Here is a 19,171-nt window from a genome sequence, read left to right as displayed (position 1 = left end):
GAGCTCTCCCACTGCCTGGTGGGTTCAGGAAGAGTTACAGGTGTAAGATTTGGCTTGGCTGCTTTGTTTTTTTCCCCTCATCTATTTTCATACACATTTGAGCCCTTCATGACATGCTGCGAAATTCCAGACACAAAAATTACCTTAAAACAGATGCTTTTCTTTGGTAATGAAGAAAAAAACAAGTGCTGCTCTCTGATCGAGTGAAATCTATAAGAGATAATGCTATGACCGGTTACTTTAAGAGCCCCCATCAGTGGGTGTCCACCCCACACCCTACCTGGGGCAGCCCTCCCCATGGCTCTGCTGGGGCTGGGTCCACCCGCAGGGTCCCATGGGGTGGGTGCACAGGCGCTGAGCAGGTGGCTGTGCTCACTGCCTCTCCCTCCTGCTGCCCTGTGCTGAGCCGCAGGGAACTTGTCAGGCCGAGCTATTGTCACCGAGCGCAGATGTCGCCTGGGCAGCATCGCTCCGCTTTGCCCAGTGGGCTGCTCGCTGCCGGTGTGAGCAGCATCCTGTTGTTCACAGGGCATCCGCCTGGGTTTCCTCATACACAGTGTCTGCTTTTCCCACCCACCTTCCTCAGCTGCTCGTGTAACCAACTCCTTTCTCCACACTGCAGGGGTTTTGAGTCATTCTCGCCGTGTTTTAGCACATTTGCTGGCTCTTTTTGCTCAGCGATCTGGTGATTTCACCCTGCACTCTGTATCTAATGGGACCCCAAAACACCGTGCACAGAAATTCCTCCCTCCCTGCCCCTTGGTATAAACTTAACGCCAAAACATTTCCATTTCGAAAGGCAGTACCTGGTTTTGTGCTCACATACAGCCACACTGCACAGTGGGTTTAAATACAAAAGGTTCTTTTCCACCCACAAGTCCCTCAGAGTCCCACGGCAGAGCATCCCTGGGCTCTGGGCAGCCCTGTCTCCCTTCCCCACCACCATGCCTCTGCACAGCCCTTTCCCTGCTCTCTCCCAGCCATTCCTATCACTCCCAGCTCCAGCTTTGCTCTTTACTTCCATTCCCAGCCTCCTCCCTCCTTCTCAGGTTTCTGTGCATGGACAGAGGTCTGGGATGTCTTCTCTTGCTGATCTTCCCCTTGCACCACCAGCTCCATCCACCCCCAATCCACCAGAGCCTTCCCACCTCACTCACTATGCTGTGACCAACACAGAGTGTGAATCACACCTCACGTGCATTTCTGCCTCTGCCCACAGTTAATTTTATTCACAAGAAGCAAGACTCTTGGCCAGAGAAAATGGGAAAGAGCAAAGCATCCAACACGCTCATGAAGAGGATCCAGTGCCATGGGGAGGTATTCATTTTGCAGCTGGAAAGCTGCAGACTGGCATCAAAAGCAAGCAAGAAGGTAGAAGTAAACAGAGATGGACAAGGCTGAGGTGGGGACTCATTTTTCGCCCCTCTGAAACAGCGTGCAGTGATTGGGGGTGTATGTTTTGACCCGGTCTCCTCTGGCTTAGCTCCCGCTTGTGGGAGTCCCACCTGAGCTATAGGACCACAGCCTAGATCCAGAAACAGAACTGAAGGCCTCAGCCTACAGAAGAGTTCTGCCTTCACAGCTGTGTCGGTACCTGGCAGGGGAGCACGGGGAGGCAGCTGTCCATGTGAATTCTGAACAGCACAGGAAGATGGAAGCTTGAACTGGGGAACAGGAGGTTTATGTCAGACAGGAGCTTCCTCTCCTTAGGAGCACTTTCAGAGTCAGTCATGCAGAGGAGCTTGGGAACCCCACTGAAGGTTTTAGACAACTGTCCACAGACCTGACATGACACAGGCTGCTTCATTTTCCCTTCCTTACTCAGTATGGCAGCAAAAAGAGTGCGGTGATTTCACTTGAGCATCCCCCCCTACCCCATATGCAGCAGAACTATATCCTTTCTCCTTTGAGCACTTGGCAGAGACCAAAATAGAGAAGGTCAGCTTCATAAAGATCAATGTAGGGAAGCCACAAGCATGACAAAGCAGGAAAAAACCCTAACCCTGTGATCTCTACCTTTGATGAGTTTAGTGGAGGATCGTGTTTCAGACCTCCAAAAAAGTCCTGCAAGTGTCTTTTTTCCCTGGAACACTTCACTTATTCCAGGGTCTCCAAAACACTTCAGCTGTGAGGGGACAAAATGGCTTTTTCCTTGCTTGGGATCTCCTCTTGCGTAGCACAAGGCATGTGTGTACTGGGCTTGATGGCTCCAAAATGGTGTCTCCAAGCAAATCCACTAACCTTGATGTTTCAAGTTTGGAACCGAACAGCCTCCTTACCACCAGCCCCACGCTGCTGTTGGCCTCCTGCTAAATAAAGGGGTCAAATTCAATCTGCAAGCATTCCTGATGAGCAGTGTGAGGACACGGGAACCTGCTCAGCCCCTGACAATCTGGAAGCGATGCCGGGTACAACAGCTGCTCCGCTGGAGCACCGCAACAGCAAAGCTCCCCAGTGCACCGCGACAGCTTCAGTGCGCGAGTCCCCGACTGTGCAAACTGCTTTCAGAATCAATTACCCAGCTCAGCCTCTCTGGGCAAGATGCAACATCCTGCTTCTGCTTCCCTCTTTTCCATGCATCCTTATGAAACAGAAGGCAGAGCAGTGTTAGGATGCCATGTTAGCAGGAAAATGCAAAGGGGCTCCAGGCAGAGAGCAAACATGCACCCATGCAGAAAGGAAAGCCAGGAGCAGGGTGCCCAGCAGCTGCCAAAGGACTGACCAATGTTAATGGCTGAGGAACTGAACAAGAGCAGAAAGATGCAGTCTGTGACCTGAAGGAGGGTAGCAGGCCACGGCCATGAGCAGAAGGGCAACGTGAAGATGGGACATGGATGTCATGAAGAAGAGAAAGAATATATTAAGAAACTGCAGGAAAAGCATGGCCACATTCTGTTTTGAAGCTCTGCTCAGGAGAATCTATGAAGCAGGGTGCAGGATGCAGCTCCCCTGGCATGGTTTTAGATGCCAGAACCAAAACAAGATGATTTATGAACAGATCTCTGTAGCCTCTGAAGGAACCATCTCCTACACCTCAACCATGCAGATAGCCAGGTTCTGCCACTGCACCCCCTATCCCTGTGTGAACCTCAATAGTAGAAAAGACATAAGAGAAGAGATTGGACAAAAAAAACATGAAGGAGCCCTGTTGCCTTCCCCCAGATCTGCAGCTCTGCAGCGGCTGTAGCATCCCTGTCCCCTCTCTGTCATCTCTGCCCCCAGAAGCAGTGCTGAGCACGCATTTGGAAGGGACAGGAGATGAGCTGGTGTGGAGGAACAGACAGCCCAGAACCTCTGCCCATGAGCTGCAGGCAGGGGCCTTCATCCCAGGCTGCCTGTGGGATGCCTTTTGTCTGGACCTGGAAGTATCTTCAGCTGTGTCAAAATCCCGTTTTCTAGATTCCCATGAAAACACAGCTCTCACCATGGCCCATGCTGTAGCCACACACAGTGATGTGGTCAGAGATGCTGCTCACCCATCCCCTCCTAGCAGGGTGCCAGACGGAACCCAAGGCAGGCACCCTCAGAGCTCCTGCTCCTTCCCTGCAGTCTGAGGGTGGGATTTGAAGGCTGCTTTCATTATTAACCGCTGTGCTTTGTTTTCCCTCTCCACTTGACAGCACTGGCTCTTCGGAGGCCAGGAGCAGCTTTACGGAGCGCCAACCCTGATGGGACCGGCCATAGGATGGCATGGGTGATACCCATCCGTGGCTGTATATTCCCTGACAGGCTGCTCCCATTACCTTTAATGGGAACAACGTTTGCAGATGAACAAGAGAGTCTATTGCCTTTATATTATACCACCAATTAAGTACTCAGGGTCATGTCCTCAGCTGATGTAAAGTAGATGAGATACACTGAACTTAATGGATCTCTGCTGGTTTACACCAAATGAAGGGCTGGCCTTGTCTCTCTTGTATTAAAACAGCCGAACCGTTCCAGCAGTCTTCAGGTTTAACAGCTTCCTGCTCCAGCCAGGCTCTTCTATCACTCCAGTCCATAAACCACAAGCTTTATTAACTAATAATTAGTTTTCCAAGTTAAGTTTCACAGTCATGTTTTAAGAACTGCTGCCCTCAGGGCAGGTGGGAATCCTGAAGGGACTGGAAGTGGTGGGAGGGAAGCAGAGGAGAGACATCATCAGGCTGCTCAGGGGCTTCAGCCCCTGATGATGCAGAGGGGCTTTCCACAGACATTTTGGCATCTCCTGCCCCTGAAAGTGCCTGGGAGTTTAGCATCCCGAGTTCATAGAATTCAAGCCGAGGCATTTCTCCTGCAAACACAGAGCTGGTTTTAACCAGCCTTGCCCGTTTTAACAAGAAAAAACAAGCCTGAGTGCAAGTGTCTGCCCAAGTATAAGCACTGGGCATCACCAAGTTGTCAAGTATTAGCTGAATACTCGGAGCATTTCTGGCACAGGCAAGGAGGGTGATTTGGAAGGATATACCAACAGCTTTCCTAATTCTCTTTGCAGTTGTACATAACTGGGCAGAAAAGTGGTGTGATGCTGGGCCACATCTGTCCCTTATGTGCTGCACTCTGCATACTCAGGTGTCTTAAACATGCTGGCCCAAAATACAGGACCTAAGCTTGAGAAGAAAGCTGGATTAAACTATAAATACTATTTTTCTAATCACAGATATCTGACTCTCGCATTAAAACACAACTTCCCAACCAGCACACAGCTTCAGCAGGCATGCAGCTTGCCCCTTTTCTTCCTTCTATACCTGGATTGAATAAAGAACATTTAGAGCATTTCTGCCACCAGAAGGAATAGAATCAATGTGCTGTACAGAACTGGGGGGGGATGAAGACAGCCTACCAACACCAATGTTCTCAACGAGGAATGCAATACAGATAGCTCTTGTGCAATAACTTAAACAGTACAGATTACTACTTGGGGAAATAAAAGACAACATAACTTTGAAACTTGAAAAGCTCTTTTCTTCGTTGTAATCAATTGCAATAATCCATGGCAGTGATTTAGATGAAGATCAACTTTACCTTTCTTTGCTGATGACACAAAACTAAGAGCAATATAAAACTTAAGTGCATTTGCGCACAACTAATGGATTGGATGTGGCATGTGCCAATGGAAGTCAGTATGTATAATGCAGCATATACTGGATGCCAAATTAATGGGATCATTTAGGCATTCTGGAACACTTGTGGCATTGAGCTTAAGTCATTTAAGGAGCCTGGCAGGGGTTGATGACCTTCCATTTTCAATAGACTGCAGAAGCCTCATAATACTGTAGGCAAAACATGACAATGAATTTTATCCTCTCCATCACACTGCTATTTAGTCCAAAGCTAAAAGACAATAAAAACCAAGACAATGACACTGTACCTGGTGTCCCTTATAAGAAGTACATAAAAATACAGGTTCACCTGCACAGAGAGGTGGATGTTCAGGCATGCAGACCATGGACCAGACACTGCCAGGTTTGCATGTGCACTCCAACCTTCCTGCTAAGCTTGAGCACCTTTCCTGGGCCACCAGGTTCACACCAGTCTTCCATGCTGCCCACTTCCTACATTGATTAGTTCCCAAAGGAAGGTGATCATAGCACAGAGGGAAACACATCTCACTGAGAACATATAATTACCTGATGAGGGGCAGAGATTCGTTCAAGCTGCTCAGATGAGCGACAGAGCTGGAGACTGAGCAATTCTCCCTTGTCCCCATTCTCTCCCCATGAGCTACAGCACATTGCTCCCAAACGCCAGCAAACAGTCCCTCACTAGGACAAGGCACAGGTATGAGCTGAATCTAATTCCTATAGTCCTGCCACTGGGCAGAGCAGCAAGGAAGGACCCAGCAAGCACCACATGCTGTTAATGTCCTGCTCCCACTCACTCTTACGTGTCAAAGTGTGTGATGCTCCCTATGGAAGCAGCAGCACTCAGCTGGACTCCCAGGAGATAAATACTTCCAGGTTCAGGCTGGAAAGTTCATTGAGGATCAACACCCTTGTATGTACCCTTGATGTCTCCATAGATTCTCCAGGTGTTACTGGGAGATCCAGGGGCAGATTTCACTTGGGTTTATTAATTTGCTTAAGTTTGAAGGTATTTTGAAGAATGGCCTTAAGTTTGGATGCGCAAGGGTTAGGGTTAGGGTTTAGAGCCTGCTCTGCTCAGCAAGTTCAGGCCACCACTCAGCAGAGCACAGTGCATGGATATCCAACATCCCAGCAATTCACCGGGCTCAGATCACCCGGCACAGGGTGCAGCAACACATGGCTCCCACAGAAGAGCTGAAACATTCACCTGTGCTGCCTAAAGATCATGACACCCATCTTGAACATCCCTGCTCACAGTCCCCAGCATTCCCACCTCTGGGCACATCCTAAAACGACACGTGGACATTTCTGAATGCGCGGTGCAGAGATGCCTGTAGGCAGCTAGCTCCTATTTGCCGCAACAGCTTGGAAAGAGTATTTTATCTCTTATCCTCAAACTAAATTCATGGGAGCAAAATATCTAAACACCATTAGTGCTTCAACCTGAACAGCAGATTTTTAATGCAACTGAAATGCCTAGAAATGCAGAAAGACCCTCAAAAATAAAGGGGGGAAAACACACAGGTGCTGAGCTGCCCATCAAAGCTGAGTGCCTCCAGGAGGCAAATTTGGATCATGAAAAACAAAGGGGCATGAAGGAGAAATATTTATTCCACTGCTTGTAAGCCAGGAAATGTTAGGAGCTTAACAGATGCCAGAGTGCACAAGGGAAACACACAGTACTGAAGGAAGATGCCCCAAAGACCCTAAAGCAAACGGTGTAGCTAACCCCTCTCCCAAAAATGCCCACCTGAGCAGAAGGCAAATACCTTCATCCACCTGGTCCAGCTTGCTCAAGCAGCACAGGAGGAGGGAATCTACCAGCTGAGGAGGAGCAGCTGTACAGGTAAACGCTCACCTGGGTCAGTCATGGCTCTTAAATTATTCTCCTCAGTGTTAGGGATGGTTTCAGTGCAGAAATATGTGCTTTGAGGAAAATCCATAGGTGTGAGATGTAAATCTCAGTATTATTTATGTTAGTTATAAATGAGCTAAATTATGACTTAGCTGAGCAAAACACTTCAGTAAACCAAGGCCTTGAATATTGTGTAGTTTGCATGTTTAACAGGACTGGACTTTCATCATGGAGCAGAGGAGGAGAGCTAATAACCCATTGATTTCAAGGCCCATTTAGGAAAAGAATTGCCTATAGAGATCTGATCACCATGCATTACTTCATAGCATCTAATACCCTGGGCACAAAATAATGCTGAGATGTGCAAATTACAGAGCCATTTTTATCCTGAGCGAGGTTGTGCCTGTGCATGCAAGCTGGGGGTGCTTTGGGTTTGGGCTTAAAGTGAAGCCAGGAGGGACTCAGAGGGATTGGTTGATGTTTCTTCACATGGCTCTGATCACCCTGAGCTCTGCTTTGGGCACCCATCTGCTCAGCCCTGCACAGGAAATCACATACACATACCACTAAGCAAAGCTCAAAAAGCGACCTACCCTAAGTTAAGTCCTACTGATAGCTCAATAAGCCTTAACTCTTGTTGCCTTTTTCCGTCCTTTTTCCAACAAACACAATATTTTCTGGGCTTAAAACTTCCAAAGGAAGGAATATTAAGTGCATAGCATGGGCTTTCCAGAGCACACATGCACAGAGACAGCTTTTCACTTGGAGATTTAAGACTGCTTTGGAAAGACCATCCCAATGCTAAGAATTACCAATTTCATAGCAGCATGGAGCATCAATGTATTAAACCTCCCAGCTCAATGAGCTGTGCTGTATCTCCAGCTCTCTCAGACCACATCTCTATCACAAGGCTCACACTGACTGTGCTCAAATGTCTCCCTCAAATGTGCCTTGCTGCAATACAGTTACAGGAGCTGCTGCTGCCCTCACACTGCTGCACACTGCCGGTCTTTATTCTCTGTTGAGTATCTTAAGAAGTCTCCCATGGAGGTAAAGGAGTATTTAGTGAGGAGTGTGGGGTAGGATAAACCCTGATCCGGAGCCCACCCTGCAAGAAACCTGTTTCAGAAACTGGGAAGTCAAACTGCTGCCCATACACAACAGCACAACTCAGGTCATCCACCACACAGCCCAAGTGCAGTACTTGGACAGGACAGCCAACAGGATCAGTATAACAGCCAGATCACCCCTAAAAGGTGCCCTCTTCTCCGTGGGGCAGCCACATCCCCCAGGATTATGTTCCTTGGAATGGAGAGGCTCAAGCTGGTAGGGTCTAAAGTCCATGCAAGCCCCCGTGGTGCTTCGTCTGCTAATGGACCGTCAGAGTTACACAGGAGGGACCACCAGATGACCCTGCTGCACCCCAGTCAGGCTGCAGGGAACACTGCTTTCACCCACAGAGAGAGAAATATTGTCTATTAGTTCCCACTGGTGTTTCCCTGAGGCTCCGACAAACACTGGGTTTACTGAAGAGAGTCATTGGAGATAACCCCCACTTCTGTCCCCTTCAGCATGACCGCTCACATCAGTACCCCGACCACCCATACACTCCTGTCTTACATGACGCAGATGGAGGCAGCCCGTCTCCCTTGCACTCAGCACATCCCAAAACCTCGAGACCAGCTCCTCTAAAACAAAGACACCAGCCACAAACCCCGCAAGCCCAAGCGGCAGCTCCCACTGCATAACCCCCCCCAGCCGTTGGCTGTTCATATGGCTGCAAGGGTTTCCGAAGTCCTATGGCGAGTTTGGGGTGCCCTGAGGCTCAGTCCCACTGACGGACAGGAGCGGTGAGGGACCCCCGTTCTGCCTGGGCTCCAGCTCAGCCCTGCCGGGCATCACTGCTGCTATGAACAACAGGGCTGGAAACGCTCCGTGGCTTTGCGCTAGGTCCTCGCCTGCCACAAAGCTGATTACTGCAATATGCAGCATCATTATGCTCTCTGCAAATACGCAGCTTTTTGCTTACAGGGATTTAGGAAAAACTGCAGGGAAATCAGGAATACAGAAGTTTATGGTCGTGGTACGCACGAATCGTTACAGAACAAGGCTGGCTTGAAAACAATTCGGTTTATAGATGTTAGGTGTACAGATGTAACATCAAATACACGTGTGAATATGGGTACCGTTTATTCCGACCCCTTGAATTATTCAGAGCTTGACTCTCCCTCAGCTAACACGAGGGTTTCTCCCGTTTGTTCTGCAAACAGTATCGGGGTTTTCTTCCCTCTGCTCTGCTTGTGGTGCGAGCATGTGGGTGACAAACCCAGCACAGACCCTCCACCAGGACCCACGGCTCGGCCGCCCGCTGCCCCATGCTTGGGAAAGGGACATGGGAAGGGCTGGGGGTATGCGGTGTGGCCATGCACTGCGGGGCCCTGTCGCCACTGATACATCCCCGCGCTGGGTTTTCCCCGCTCCTTCCCTACCAGACACCTCCCCTCGATCGGTGTTTCCTGGCACTGGCTGCACACGCCCGGCCGGTGCTGGGTCCCAGCATTGCCACCCACGGTGGGGCAGGATTCGTTCCTACTTTGGGGCCTCTGCATCTTTCCCCCTTACAAACGAAATTCCGGCTAGAATCTAAGCCTGTGCCTCGGTACCGATGCGAAAGGGACCAAGGGGAACACTGCTTTAACGGGCATCCTGCGTGACCGTCCCAGAACAGCTGTACCGCGGCCGGGCTGATGAACAGCCAGGCCCGGGGATGCCGGGCAGGTTCTGCCGGCTCCTGGTGACCGGGACTGCGCTGCAGAGGAAGCCCCGGGGCCGGTCCGTGCCTGGAGCAGCGCTAGGTTAGGAAAACGTGGTTTTTGCAGCTTCCCCCCTTGCTGGGTACCGGTCACCTGGAGCTGCAGAACTACGGGAGGTTGTGCTTAAAAAAACCCCACTAGAATAACATCATCACCACCACCCAAAAAACACACCAACAACAAAACCAAAACAACAAAACCAAACAAGCGGGAAAAAAAACAAACGAACAACCCAAAACAAACGAAAAAAGCCCAAACGAAAGGAAAACCACAACCAGCCCCCCCGCTGCGGGGGCCGTTAAACGGGATCAGCCGGCAAGACACGGTCACGGCCCGTCCTCTGCCAACGCGGGGCCACGCAGCAAAGGCAGCGAAAACGAAACGCGATGGGTGCCGGCCGGGAGGGGATTCCGTACCGCGGTCCCGGCGGGGCCTCGCACCGGCCGCTCCGCCGGCCCCTGCTCCCCGCTCCGTTCCCGGCCGCTCCAACGCGGACGTTGTCCCAAACCCGGGGCTATTCCCAACCGTATCCTCGCGGCCCCGCAGAGCAACCGGGAGCACCGCGGACGGCAGCGGCGGAGCCCTGCTCCGAGCCCACCCCGGTCCCACTCCCGTCGCGGCTCCGTTCCCACCGGCTCCTCACCTGCACCTCCGCTGAGCGGTCCCGGCTGTTCCCGACGCGGCGGCAGCAGGGAGTGGAGAGGCGTCTTTAAAGAAAACGTTTATTTACACGTCTCGGCAAGTACAAAGTATTATACATGGTCTGTGTCAACCCCAAATCTTCTTTATTATGAAACATAAGGCGCTTTCTCTAGAGTCGGTGGCGAAAGGAGAGGCTGCGGGTGCTCTTTCAGTGCGCTAAAGCTCATCGGCTGAAAAGGTGAGGACAAAACCCGAGTGTGTGCTGCCTGAAAGGAGCCCTTATTACTACGGTGAATAAATTACAGCTGACATTAACTTCACCTGGGACAGATGGAAGCTACTGCTTTTCATCTTAATAGGGTTTCCTAAGCTAACGAGTCATCACCGGCTCCACTCAGTCCCCTCCACTAAGTGATAGGTAGGTATTTTTGTTTCTTTAGACTATCCTCAGAACAGGGGAAAAAAAAAATAGCCTTTTGTTCCAAAGCCAACACAAAATACCTATGTTCAGATTTCGATATAAATAATTGAGGTTTTATATAATTCCATATTAATAGTGCCCAAAATCTCAATGCATAAATAAATTAAATTATTAACACTTCTTACAAAAAGTGACATATTTCCCTTCCTAGTGGAACATCGACACGAATATACAAGCGGAGCGTGGGGCCCCGCGACGGCAGCGCCCGGCGGCTCCGCTCCGGGCCGGCCTCGGGGCAGCATCGCGGCGGCCCCGGCCCCGACTCCCAGCCCCTGTCTCGGTCCCAGCCCCGGCCCCGCGGGTGCCGCTCGCTGCCTCCGCGTCCGCCCCGTCTGGGTCGAGCCGTGGCCGAGCTCTGCGGGCGAGTCCGCTGCGCACCCGGGCTCAGACGAGGGACGTGACCGGAGGGATCTTGGCGCTCTCCTCCTCCCAGGGCTGCAGGTTCTGCAGTGCGAACAGCGATGAGTTGTGCAGGCACAGCGGGTCCGGCTGGATCGACTCGTTCAGCGACTTCTGGAAGGCGTCGTGCTGCAGCTGCAGCATCAGCCGGCTCGCCTGCTGCCGCTCGGCCTCCCGCTCCTCCGCCGTCTGCCGCCTGCCGAGGGACACGCTCAGCCCGCAGCCCGGCCAGCCCCGACCGCGGCTCCGCGGGGCGGACGGAGCATCCCCGGCAGCGCTCGGCCTCTGAAGGGGACTTCCGGGCGGCGGAGGGCCGGGGAACCCCCCGCTGACAGGGAATTCCCTGCTCCCGAATATTCCCCGTTCTCCCCCGATATTCCCCCGGGTTGATTGGTTTTCTTTCGTTTTTTCCTCGGAATAATTCCCCGGTTTTCCAATAATTCATAGTTTTATGAATAATTCCATATTTTTCGATTAATCCCTCGTTTTTTATGAATAATTCCCCGGTTTTCGATTAACCCCTCTTTTTTTACGAATAATTCCCCGGTTTTTAAATAATCTCTCGGTTTTACAAATAATTCCTCGGGGTTTAAATAATCTCTAGTTTTTACAAATAATTCCCCATTTTTTTAATAACCCCTCGTTTTTTATGAATTTTTCCCCATTTTTTTCGAATAATCCCATGTTTTTACAAATAAATCCCCACTTTTTTCGAGTAATCCCTTGTTTTGATGAACAATCCCCATTTTTTCGAATAATCCCTGCTTTTCCGAATGGGGGACCATTAAAAATAAAGAATTGAACTAATAATTATAACGATAACGGTAATTACAGCGAGAGTCTGACAACATCGCTCCACCCAGCCGTTCCGCTGCCGGTAGCCGGCAAGGGGCCATCCCTGCCGCAGCCGGGGCTTTCCGGGGGGCAGCGGTGGGACGGGGCGGCCCCGGGGGCTCAGGACTCACCGCCACTTGGTGCGCCGGTTCTGGAACCAGGTCTTCACCTGCGCGTCTGTCATCTTGAGTGACTTGGCGAGGGCAGCGCGTTCGGCCGAGGCCAGGTACTTCTGCCGGTGGAAGCGCTTCTCCAGCTCGCAGATCTGCACTCGGGAGAAGGACGTTCTCGGCTTCTTGCGCTTCGGCGGAGTCCGGTTCTGGTAGGGGTGCCCGATCCGCCGGGTCACCGTGAAGGGCGTCAGCGCCGCCGCCGCTGCCCGGGTGGGAAGCACAGGGGTCAGTCCCGCTCCCGCACAGTGCCAGCCGCCCCCCTGGGGCCGCGGCTCTGCCCGACGGCCGCCCCGACGGCCCCGTAGGGACCGTGTCTGCCCCCGAGGTGCCGCTTCCCCATTCTGCCGAGGGAAAACGGACACGAGCAGGGCTCGGCCGCCCCGTCGGCCCCAGCCCCGGGGATGCCGCGATCACCACGCCGGGAGGAAAGCGAGTTTTGGGACGGCGGCGGGCGCTGCTGGGGTAACCGTCCAGCGGGCAGCCTCGGCTGTCATCACACTGCTACTACGGGGGCTATTTCGTTTTGTACCGTTTGTTCGCCTCTCCGTTCGTTGCCGGGGGATGGGGCCGTCCCGCTCCGCCCCGGCGCCTTACCTGTGAAGCGGTCCTTGACGAAACGCCTGCTGCTCTCCATCCAGGGGAAGTTGAGGCTGCCCAGGCTGGGCACGGCGGGCATGGCCGGGATGGCGCTGGAGATGGGCGGCGGCACTGCCCCAGGGATGGGCCTGTGCGCCGGCACCCGGATCACGCCCGCGGGGGCCAGGCTGAGGTTCACACTGTAAGATCCAGACTCCTCGAAGGGCGCTCCGATGGCCGGGAACGGCGCCGGCAGCGCCGGGTAGTGCGCGCCGCCGCGGCCGCCGGGGCCGCCCAGGAAGGCCGCTCCGTCGGGGCCGCGCGGGGGCTGCGGGGCCGCGTTGTCCTGCTCGGGGCTGTTGAGGATCTGGTCGATGCCGAAGCTGATGGGCTCGTGCTGCCCCTGCGCGCCCGCCGGCGGCTCCATGCTCCTCCGCCACCGCCGCCCGCCCGCCCGCGCCCGCGCCCGCGCGCGCTATAAAGGCGCCGCCGCGCTCCGCGGCCCGGCCGGACGCGCCGAAACTTTGGCGCGCGCGCGCCGCCCCGGCAGCCGCCCCGTCATCTCCGCGGGGCCGCCGCGCGCCCCTCCGCGTGCGCACCCCCCCCCCCCCCCTTCCTCCTCCTCCTCCTCCTCCTCATCACCCATTGGTCGGCCGCGACCGGCCTCTGCGCTCCCATTGGCTGCCGCCGCTCCGCGCCCCGGCGCGGACACCCGCCGCCGCCGCGGTGACATCACCGGGGGCGCACGAACAATGGCGGGGGCGGGGCGCGGGGCTGCCGTCGGGGTGCACGTCGGGGCCGCCGCTCCGGTCCCTGCCCCTCCGCCCGCAGCACCCGCGGCCGAGCCACGCTCCCCCCGACGGCCGCTCCGCTGTGTCCATCCGCGCACGTCCCACGGCCCTGGACGGCGGCCGCCCCGACGGCAGCGCGGAGCGGAGGGGAGAGACGGTGCTCGGAGCCACCCAGGGCAAGATTCCGTTGTGTGCCCGGCGCGGCTGCGGAGCCGGTTTGCAGACGCTCCCTAACGTCCAAATTGGACTAAAGGCGTTAAAAATTAAATAACGCTCAGCCGCATTTACTTAGGTTCCCGTTTATAGAGGGAAATGAAAACAGGGAATAGAATTTCCCTGTTAATAGAATGTAATGGCATTTGATCAGCACCTGGCAGGGCGATCCCGGGATGCCGGAGCGGTGACAGGAGGGACTTGATTAGTTTCTAAAGCTTAGGATTCAATTACCGCAACGCTCCCAATCGTTGCGGCAGCGGCAGCGGGGCTCGGTCCCACCCGCCGGGGCGGCTGCTGCTCCCCGGGGGAAGCCGGGGCCGGGCTGAGCCGTTCCCACCCCGCACCGGGCACGGGCTCCGGCCGGGAGCTGCCCCCCGACGTTCCATGGAACGGAGGAGCGGTCCCTCCGGCCGCCGTCGGGGGGTTCCCCGTCCCGCAGCGCAGCGGGCGGTGACACGGCTACAACCCCACACTCCCCTTGTCCCCGGTGCCACCCGCGGCCCCGGGCAGCCTTAATCCAATTGTCCCCGGTCGGTGCGGCCGGTGCGTGCGGAGCCACCATCCGCGACCGCTTCCCAGGAGCGGAGCGAATCGGATTGACACGATCGCGGCAAGATGGTGCGGGGCCGCCCAAAGGCAACGGGAACGGCCGCGGGGCTCCGGCCCTCGGGGGTCCCGGCCGGAGGGGAGGGCGGGGAGGCTGCGGGAAAGAGAGAAAAGGAGGGGGAAAAAGGGGAAAAAAGGGGAAAAATAACCCAAACCCAAACCAAGAAAGGAGGTAACAGGGGGAGGACAAATAAATAAATAAATAAATAAATAAAGTGACACCGAGTCCTGAATCAGGGCAGGCTTTGTTAGAGAAAATTGCAGCTTGATCTGCATAATGGGAACGCGGGCTGCCCAAGGCTATCTTTTTATTGCATGTGTGTCTGCTGTTATCAATTTTGTGAACGATTTCACAGGGAGCCTGGCAGACTTGAGCTGGAATAATATGCAAAGATGAGCTTTGAATAATGAATGATGTGCTTTTAAACCAATTCCAAAGTGTCTGTGATAGTACAATATGAAAAGGGGTGATAAGTAATAGTATATTTAAAAGGCGCTAGTATGTTTTTATTACTATATTTAAAAAGATATCTATATTATTTTTGTGAAATGGATAATATATCACAGAGTCTTTGATAATCAGCTAAACAATACATTTTTCTTTGGGAAAACTCTCCTGGTTTTACACAGTTAAATATAGAGTACCAGCGCACAGCTTTGTAACGCTCGGCTATCTTATTAAATATTAACTCTATTTTAATATTAGCTTTTAAATTTAATATGTTGACGTTCTGCAGTTTTACTTTAATTACGTTTTATAATTAATAACCCGGGACCTTCGGTGTCCTTAAACGCGGCTCCCCCGCAGCCGCCCCTCTCCCCACCCCTCCCCGGGCAGGGGCGCAGCCCCGCGGCACCGCTCGGGGCACCGGGACCGCATCCGGAGCGTTCCGAGGCTCCAAACGGGGCTCCGCTCCTGCCGCCTCCCCCGGAGCACCCTCGGTGAGGTGCGAGCGGAGCCGCGGCCCCGACGGCGCGGCCCCGGTACCGGCTCCCCATAGAACCCCCCGGCTCTGCCCAGCGCCACGGCCCCATGCGGAGCCGTGATGAAGGATGGGGATGAAGGGCACCACCCGTCCTCAGGCTGCTCCTCGTAGCTGGGGAGCCAGACCCCGGTCTGGGCCGGCCCCGCTGGGCAGGGGGATGCAGGGGGACCCCCTCAGCAGGACCAGGGCACCTGTAGCTTGCCCGCAGTACCCTGTGCCACGGAGCTCTCCATCAAAGGAAAGCATCAGTTAAGCCAGGCTCTGGTCATGGCGTAGCATGGACCTTGCATGGCACGGCACAACAGGCCAGGGCATGGCACAGTGTGATGCAGCACAGCATGGCCTTTGCTTGGCATGGCATGCGGTGCCAGTGATAAAAAGCCAACTGCAGGGATGCCTCTAACCCAGGCCCTAGGGAGTTTGTGAAAGGAGAGCTCTGGGGCAGCTGTGGAGTGAGAGGTGGAACATTGTCATTCCCTGTAAAACTCAGGCAGCTTGTTGTACCAGTGTTCACTGCGATGTGGTGCCAAGCATGGTACCGGCAAAACAGAGCACAGTGCAAGTGCTGCTGCTTTGGCCAAAGGGCCCCCTGCCCAGTTTGTCACTGGGAATCACCAGGCACAGAGATGCAGCAACCACCTCAGCCATACTTGAATCCCAGTGCAGCTCCCAGGTCTGGCTGCTATAGGGATGTGCCTGTCACCATCACTGGGTTTGGTTTTGGTGTGCATACTCCTCAGTGCAGCGGATGCCTTTGGGCTTGAGACACGGTGGGCCCTACAGAGAGGGAGGGTGTCCTTGCAGGACCTCCCTGTGCCAAGCAGTTGCTAATGCCACCATTCAGCTTTTAAAGTGCTTCCTGCAGGATGAGGTAACAAAAACCGCGCAGTGACTTAGCCCCAAACGCTTTTGCCTTTTAGGAATGAGGCAATCCAAGCACCCTGCTTCCTCCTTGGCACTGGGCATCTCTGTATCTGGAGTGGGTTTGCTGGTGGTGACCCCAGCTGTGCTGCAGGCACCAACATGTGCCACAGCCACATCAGGGCCCTTGGGCTGTGCCACTGCAGGAAAGAACCAAGGCTGTAGGTCTGGCAGCCATAGCCACTCATGGAAAGCAGAGGAGTGATGGGGATGGTTCCTCTCCAGGGCATGTCCCAGCACCATGGAAAGTTAAGTCCCCATCCAGAGGTGACCAGCAATGCCAGGTTAGTATTTAGTGCCTGGGAGTGGTGAGGACAGGGAAATGGCACAGGCTGGTGGGTAACAGCATGCAGGAGTTCAGCTCCTTCCCACCAAAGGCCTCTGGAGGGTCCCTAAGGACGAGCACACTACATGGGAGCTGGGACCAGACCCAGCACTGAGCAGCTGGAGACTGGAAAAGGGCCATTCCCCATAGTGGCCTTGAGCATCACTCCCACCCCAACAGCTGGCACAACACGGACCCAGAGCAGCCCAGGGATTTGAATCTGGCTGCACCCTGAGAGGGTCCCTGCTACCCGGGCCAGACCCGGCACTGCACAGAGGCCCCAGGGATGGGCTTAGACCCACGGGCCAGGCAGGATGCACATCCTGACTGGCACATGCAGCATCCCTCTGTGCTGCACTGCTGCAAAGTAGCCTCGGTTAAATGTTTACTGTCAAAATGTAGCTTGGACCAATTGATCCATTACAGCCTTGGGTTTGTTTGCGTTTACCATTAATTATTTTTCAAATGAGGCATTTTGCTTCGCAGGTGAGCGGGACCCGTCTCTGGGAACGAGACCAAGAGAGAACACTGCAGAGCTCCTCCAGCCTTCCAGACCGGTAGCCAGCGCTTCATACTAATGGGCCGCTAATTGATGGTGCATTACTGCGCAGTTCCTCCCGAGCTGCCTGGCGCAGCCGCCCGAGCGCAGGGGCCGCAGCGGGAGGGATGCTCCAAGCAGGGAACTCTGTTCGGGTGTACAGGGTGATGCTGGTCGGGCTCCAGCAGCTGATGGAGGGACCCAAGGGGCTGCTGAAGACCCCCCTGTGCCCGGCGCTGTGCTGTGCCCGGCTGGGGAGGACAAACCACCCACAGCTTCGGAGCCCTTCGCTTTGAACAGCCACCGAGGCTGCAGCTGCTGACACAGTGCGAGTGCTCTGGGCACCGACCGCTGATGCTGGTACCCAGGAGGTGCCCTCAGGGCTGCGGGATCTGCAGAGCTCATCCTGCAGGACAGCAGCAAACCAACCTGCAACAACGCAATGGGAGCACAGGGCTTCGGTGAGCCCAGGTGGTTAGAAAGGGCTTGATCACACCTGAAATGCTGAGCATGCGCTTTATGGTCCTCGTATCGCCTCGAGGAGCTCCACAGAGCAATATCCAGCCCCGTACATCTGTTCAGCTGCTTCTACACTTCAGCTCCTCTCACGTTGCCTCTTCCCCAGCACTCTGCTATACACATTCTGGGCTGTGCCCCTCGCACACTGTCCTGCATGGCCTGGCATCCAGAAGCTCCAAGTTCTCCAAAGGCTCCTTCCTTCAGAGCCTGGGAGCTGCAATGGTCACAGCAACCCTCACCCGAGGTATAGCCTAGAGCTGGAAGCCACTGCCTAGAGGAAAAGGGGTTTGATGAGTGTCCTACAGCTCCCGTCCTCAGCAGTATCTTTATGCTTCCTTGGTGGTGGTAGCACTGCCATAAACAAATCCCTTTGACAGGACACTAAAGCCTGTGTCAGTGCTCACATCTCAGACTCCTCTGTGGTCCTCAGACCCTCCTTTAATGTGCAGGAGCTCACATGCTGGGAGCTGGTCTCTAATGCCAGCCAGCTGAGGAGCCACAGGAGCCTGAGCCAGAGCCCAGCACAGGGCAGCAGGAGGCACCTGCCATCCCCTAAAGGCATCGCCTATTGCTTCAGGTTTTGTCTCTTCCCATAGGGTGACAGGGAACAGCGATATCCTGCTGCATGAAAAAGTAGCAGCAGATGCTGAGATGCTTCTGCTTTAGCTCCTGGCTTTGGCAGCAGATCTCAGAATGAGCAAGGCCTGTTCTCCACAGCCTGTTCTCGATGGATATTGCTGCACAAACCGGGCACACTTTGGGGTGTTTAGCACATCACTGATTACACACAATTCACGTGGAAGTCAGCACAACAGGGGACACAGAGAAGTTGTTCTTCATCTGTGGCTCTGGAAGCAGCATCCCTGCAGGCCTGGCAGGGCAATACTGGTGCTCAGGCTGGAGAGGGACACGGATGCCCTGCAAGGCACCACAGGGGGTACAGCAGCTGTGCCTTTCCCGAGGCAATGCTCCGGTGTGGAGCAGTCTAAAGGAGCTCGGGAGGGCTGTACCTGTCCTGCTCCATCCATGCAGGCAGGCTGGGGGACTAAGGGCTGCCCCCATCAGCTCCTTCCCCATCAGCCCAAGTGTATTCCCTGTGTCCCTCCCTGTGTGGAGGGGTTCGAGTGAATGGAGGCTGACTGGTGATCAACCCTGGGTGCAGGGAAAGAGTTAAACCTTCTCACAGAGCACAGTTAAAGGTGGCTGCAGCCTGTGTGGATGAATGTGCTTCGTGATCTCAATTCATGTTTCAAAGCACATGTGTATGGGGTTGGTAACCTTAAACATTGTCTTTAAAAAGCCACAACTTTTAGTTCAAAATCTATGCACTGGTCCATGAATGCCTGAGACGAGATGAGATGGGGAAGGTACAGGGGAAGTGCTGGGGAAGGAACCACAGCTCAAAGGGAAGAGAGCTGAGGATGACGGGC

At 54.3% G+C, this 19,171-nt stretch overlaps 1 protein-coding gene across 1 annotated transcript; it reads right to left on the bottom strand.

Annotated features, from left to right (window-relative positions):
- Positions 1-11,241: 11,241 nt before the first annotated feature.
- TLX3 (T cell leukemia homeobox 3) lies at positions 11,242-13,266 on the bottom strand. The gene is made up of 3 exons (XM_034067124.1): positions 12,858-13,266; positions 12,222-12,465; positions 11,242-11,452 (listed from the first exon to the last, which is right to left on the bottom strand). The coding sequence occupies exons 1-3, from the start codon at positions 13,264-13,266 to the stop codon at positions 11,242-11,244; spliced, it is 864 nt and encodes a 287-aa protein (XP_033923015.1).
- Positions 13,267-19,171: the final 5,905 nt, after the last annotated feature.

The sequence above is a fragment of the Melopsittacus undulatus genome, chromosome 10 (genome assembly GCF_012275295.1).
Source record: "Melopsittacus undulatus isolate bMelUnd1 chromosome 10, bMelUnd1.mat.Z, whole genome shotgun sequence".
Taxonomy (NCBI): Eukaryota; Metazoa; Chordata; class Aves; order Psittaciformes; family Psittaculidae; genus Melopsittacus; species Melopsittacus undulatus.
The sequence above is the reverse complement of the archived record's forward strand: the minus strand, read 5'-3'. Positions and strand labels throughout refer to the sequence as shown.

What these genes read in the sequence shown, in the direction of transcription:
- TLX3 (XM_034067124.1), bottom strand. Translation starts at nt 13,266, where the DNA reads ATGGAGCCGCCGGCGGGCGCGCAGGGGCAGCACGAGCCCATCAGCTTC. An exon ending in CGTCAAGGACCGCTTCACAG is followed by an intron (nt 12,466 to 12,857) that starts GTAAGGCGCCGG and finishes CCACCCGGGCAG; the next exon opens with CGGCGGCGGCGCTGACGCCC. An exon ending in AACCGGCGCACCAAGTGGCG is followed by an intron (nt 11,453 to 12,221) that starts GTGAGTCCTGAG and finishes GTCCCTCGGCAG; the next exon opens with GCGGCAGACGGCGGAGGAGC.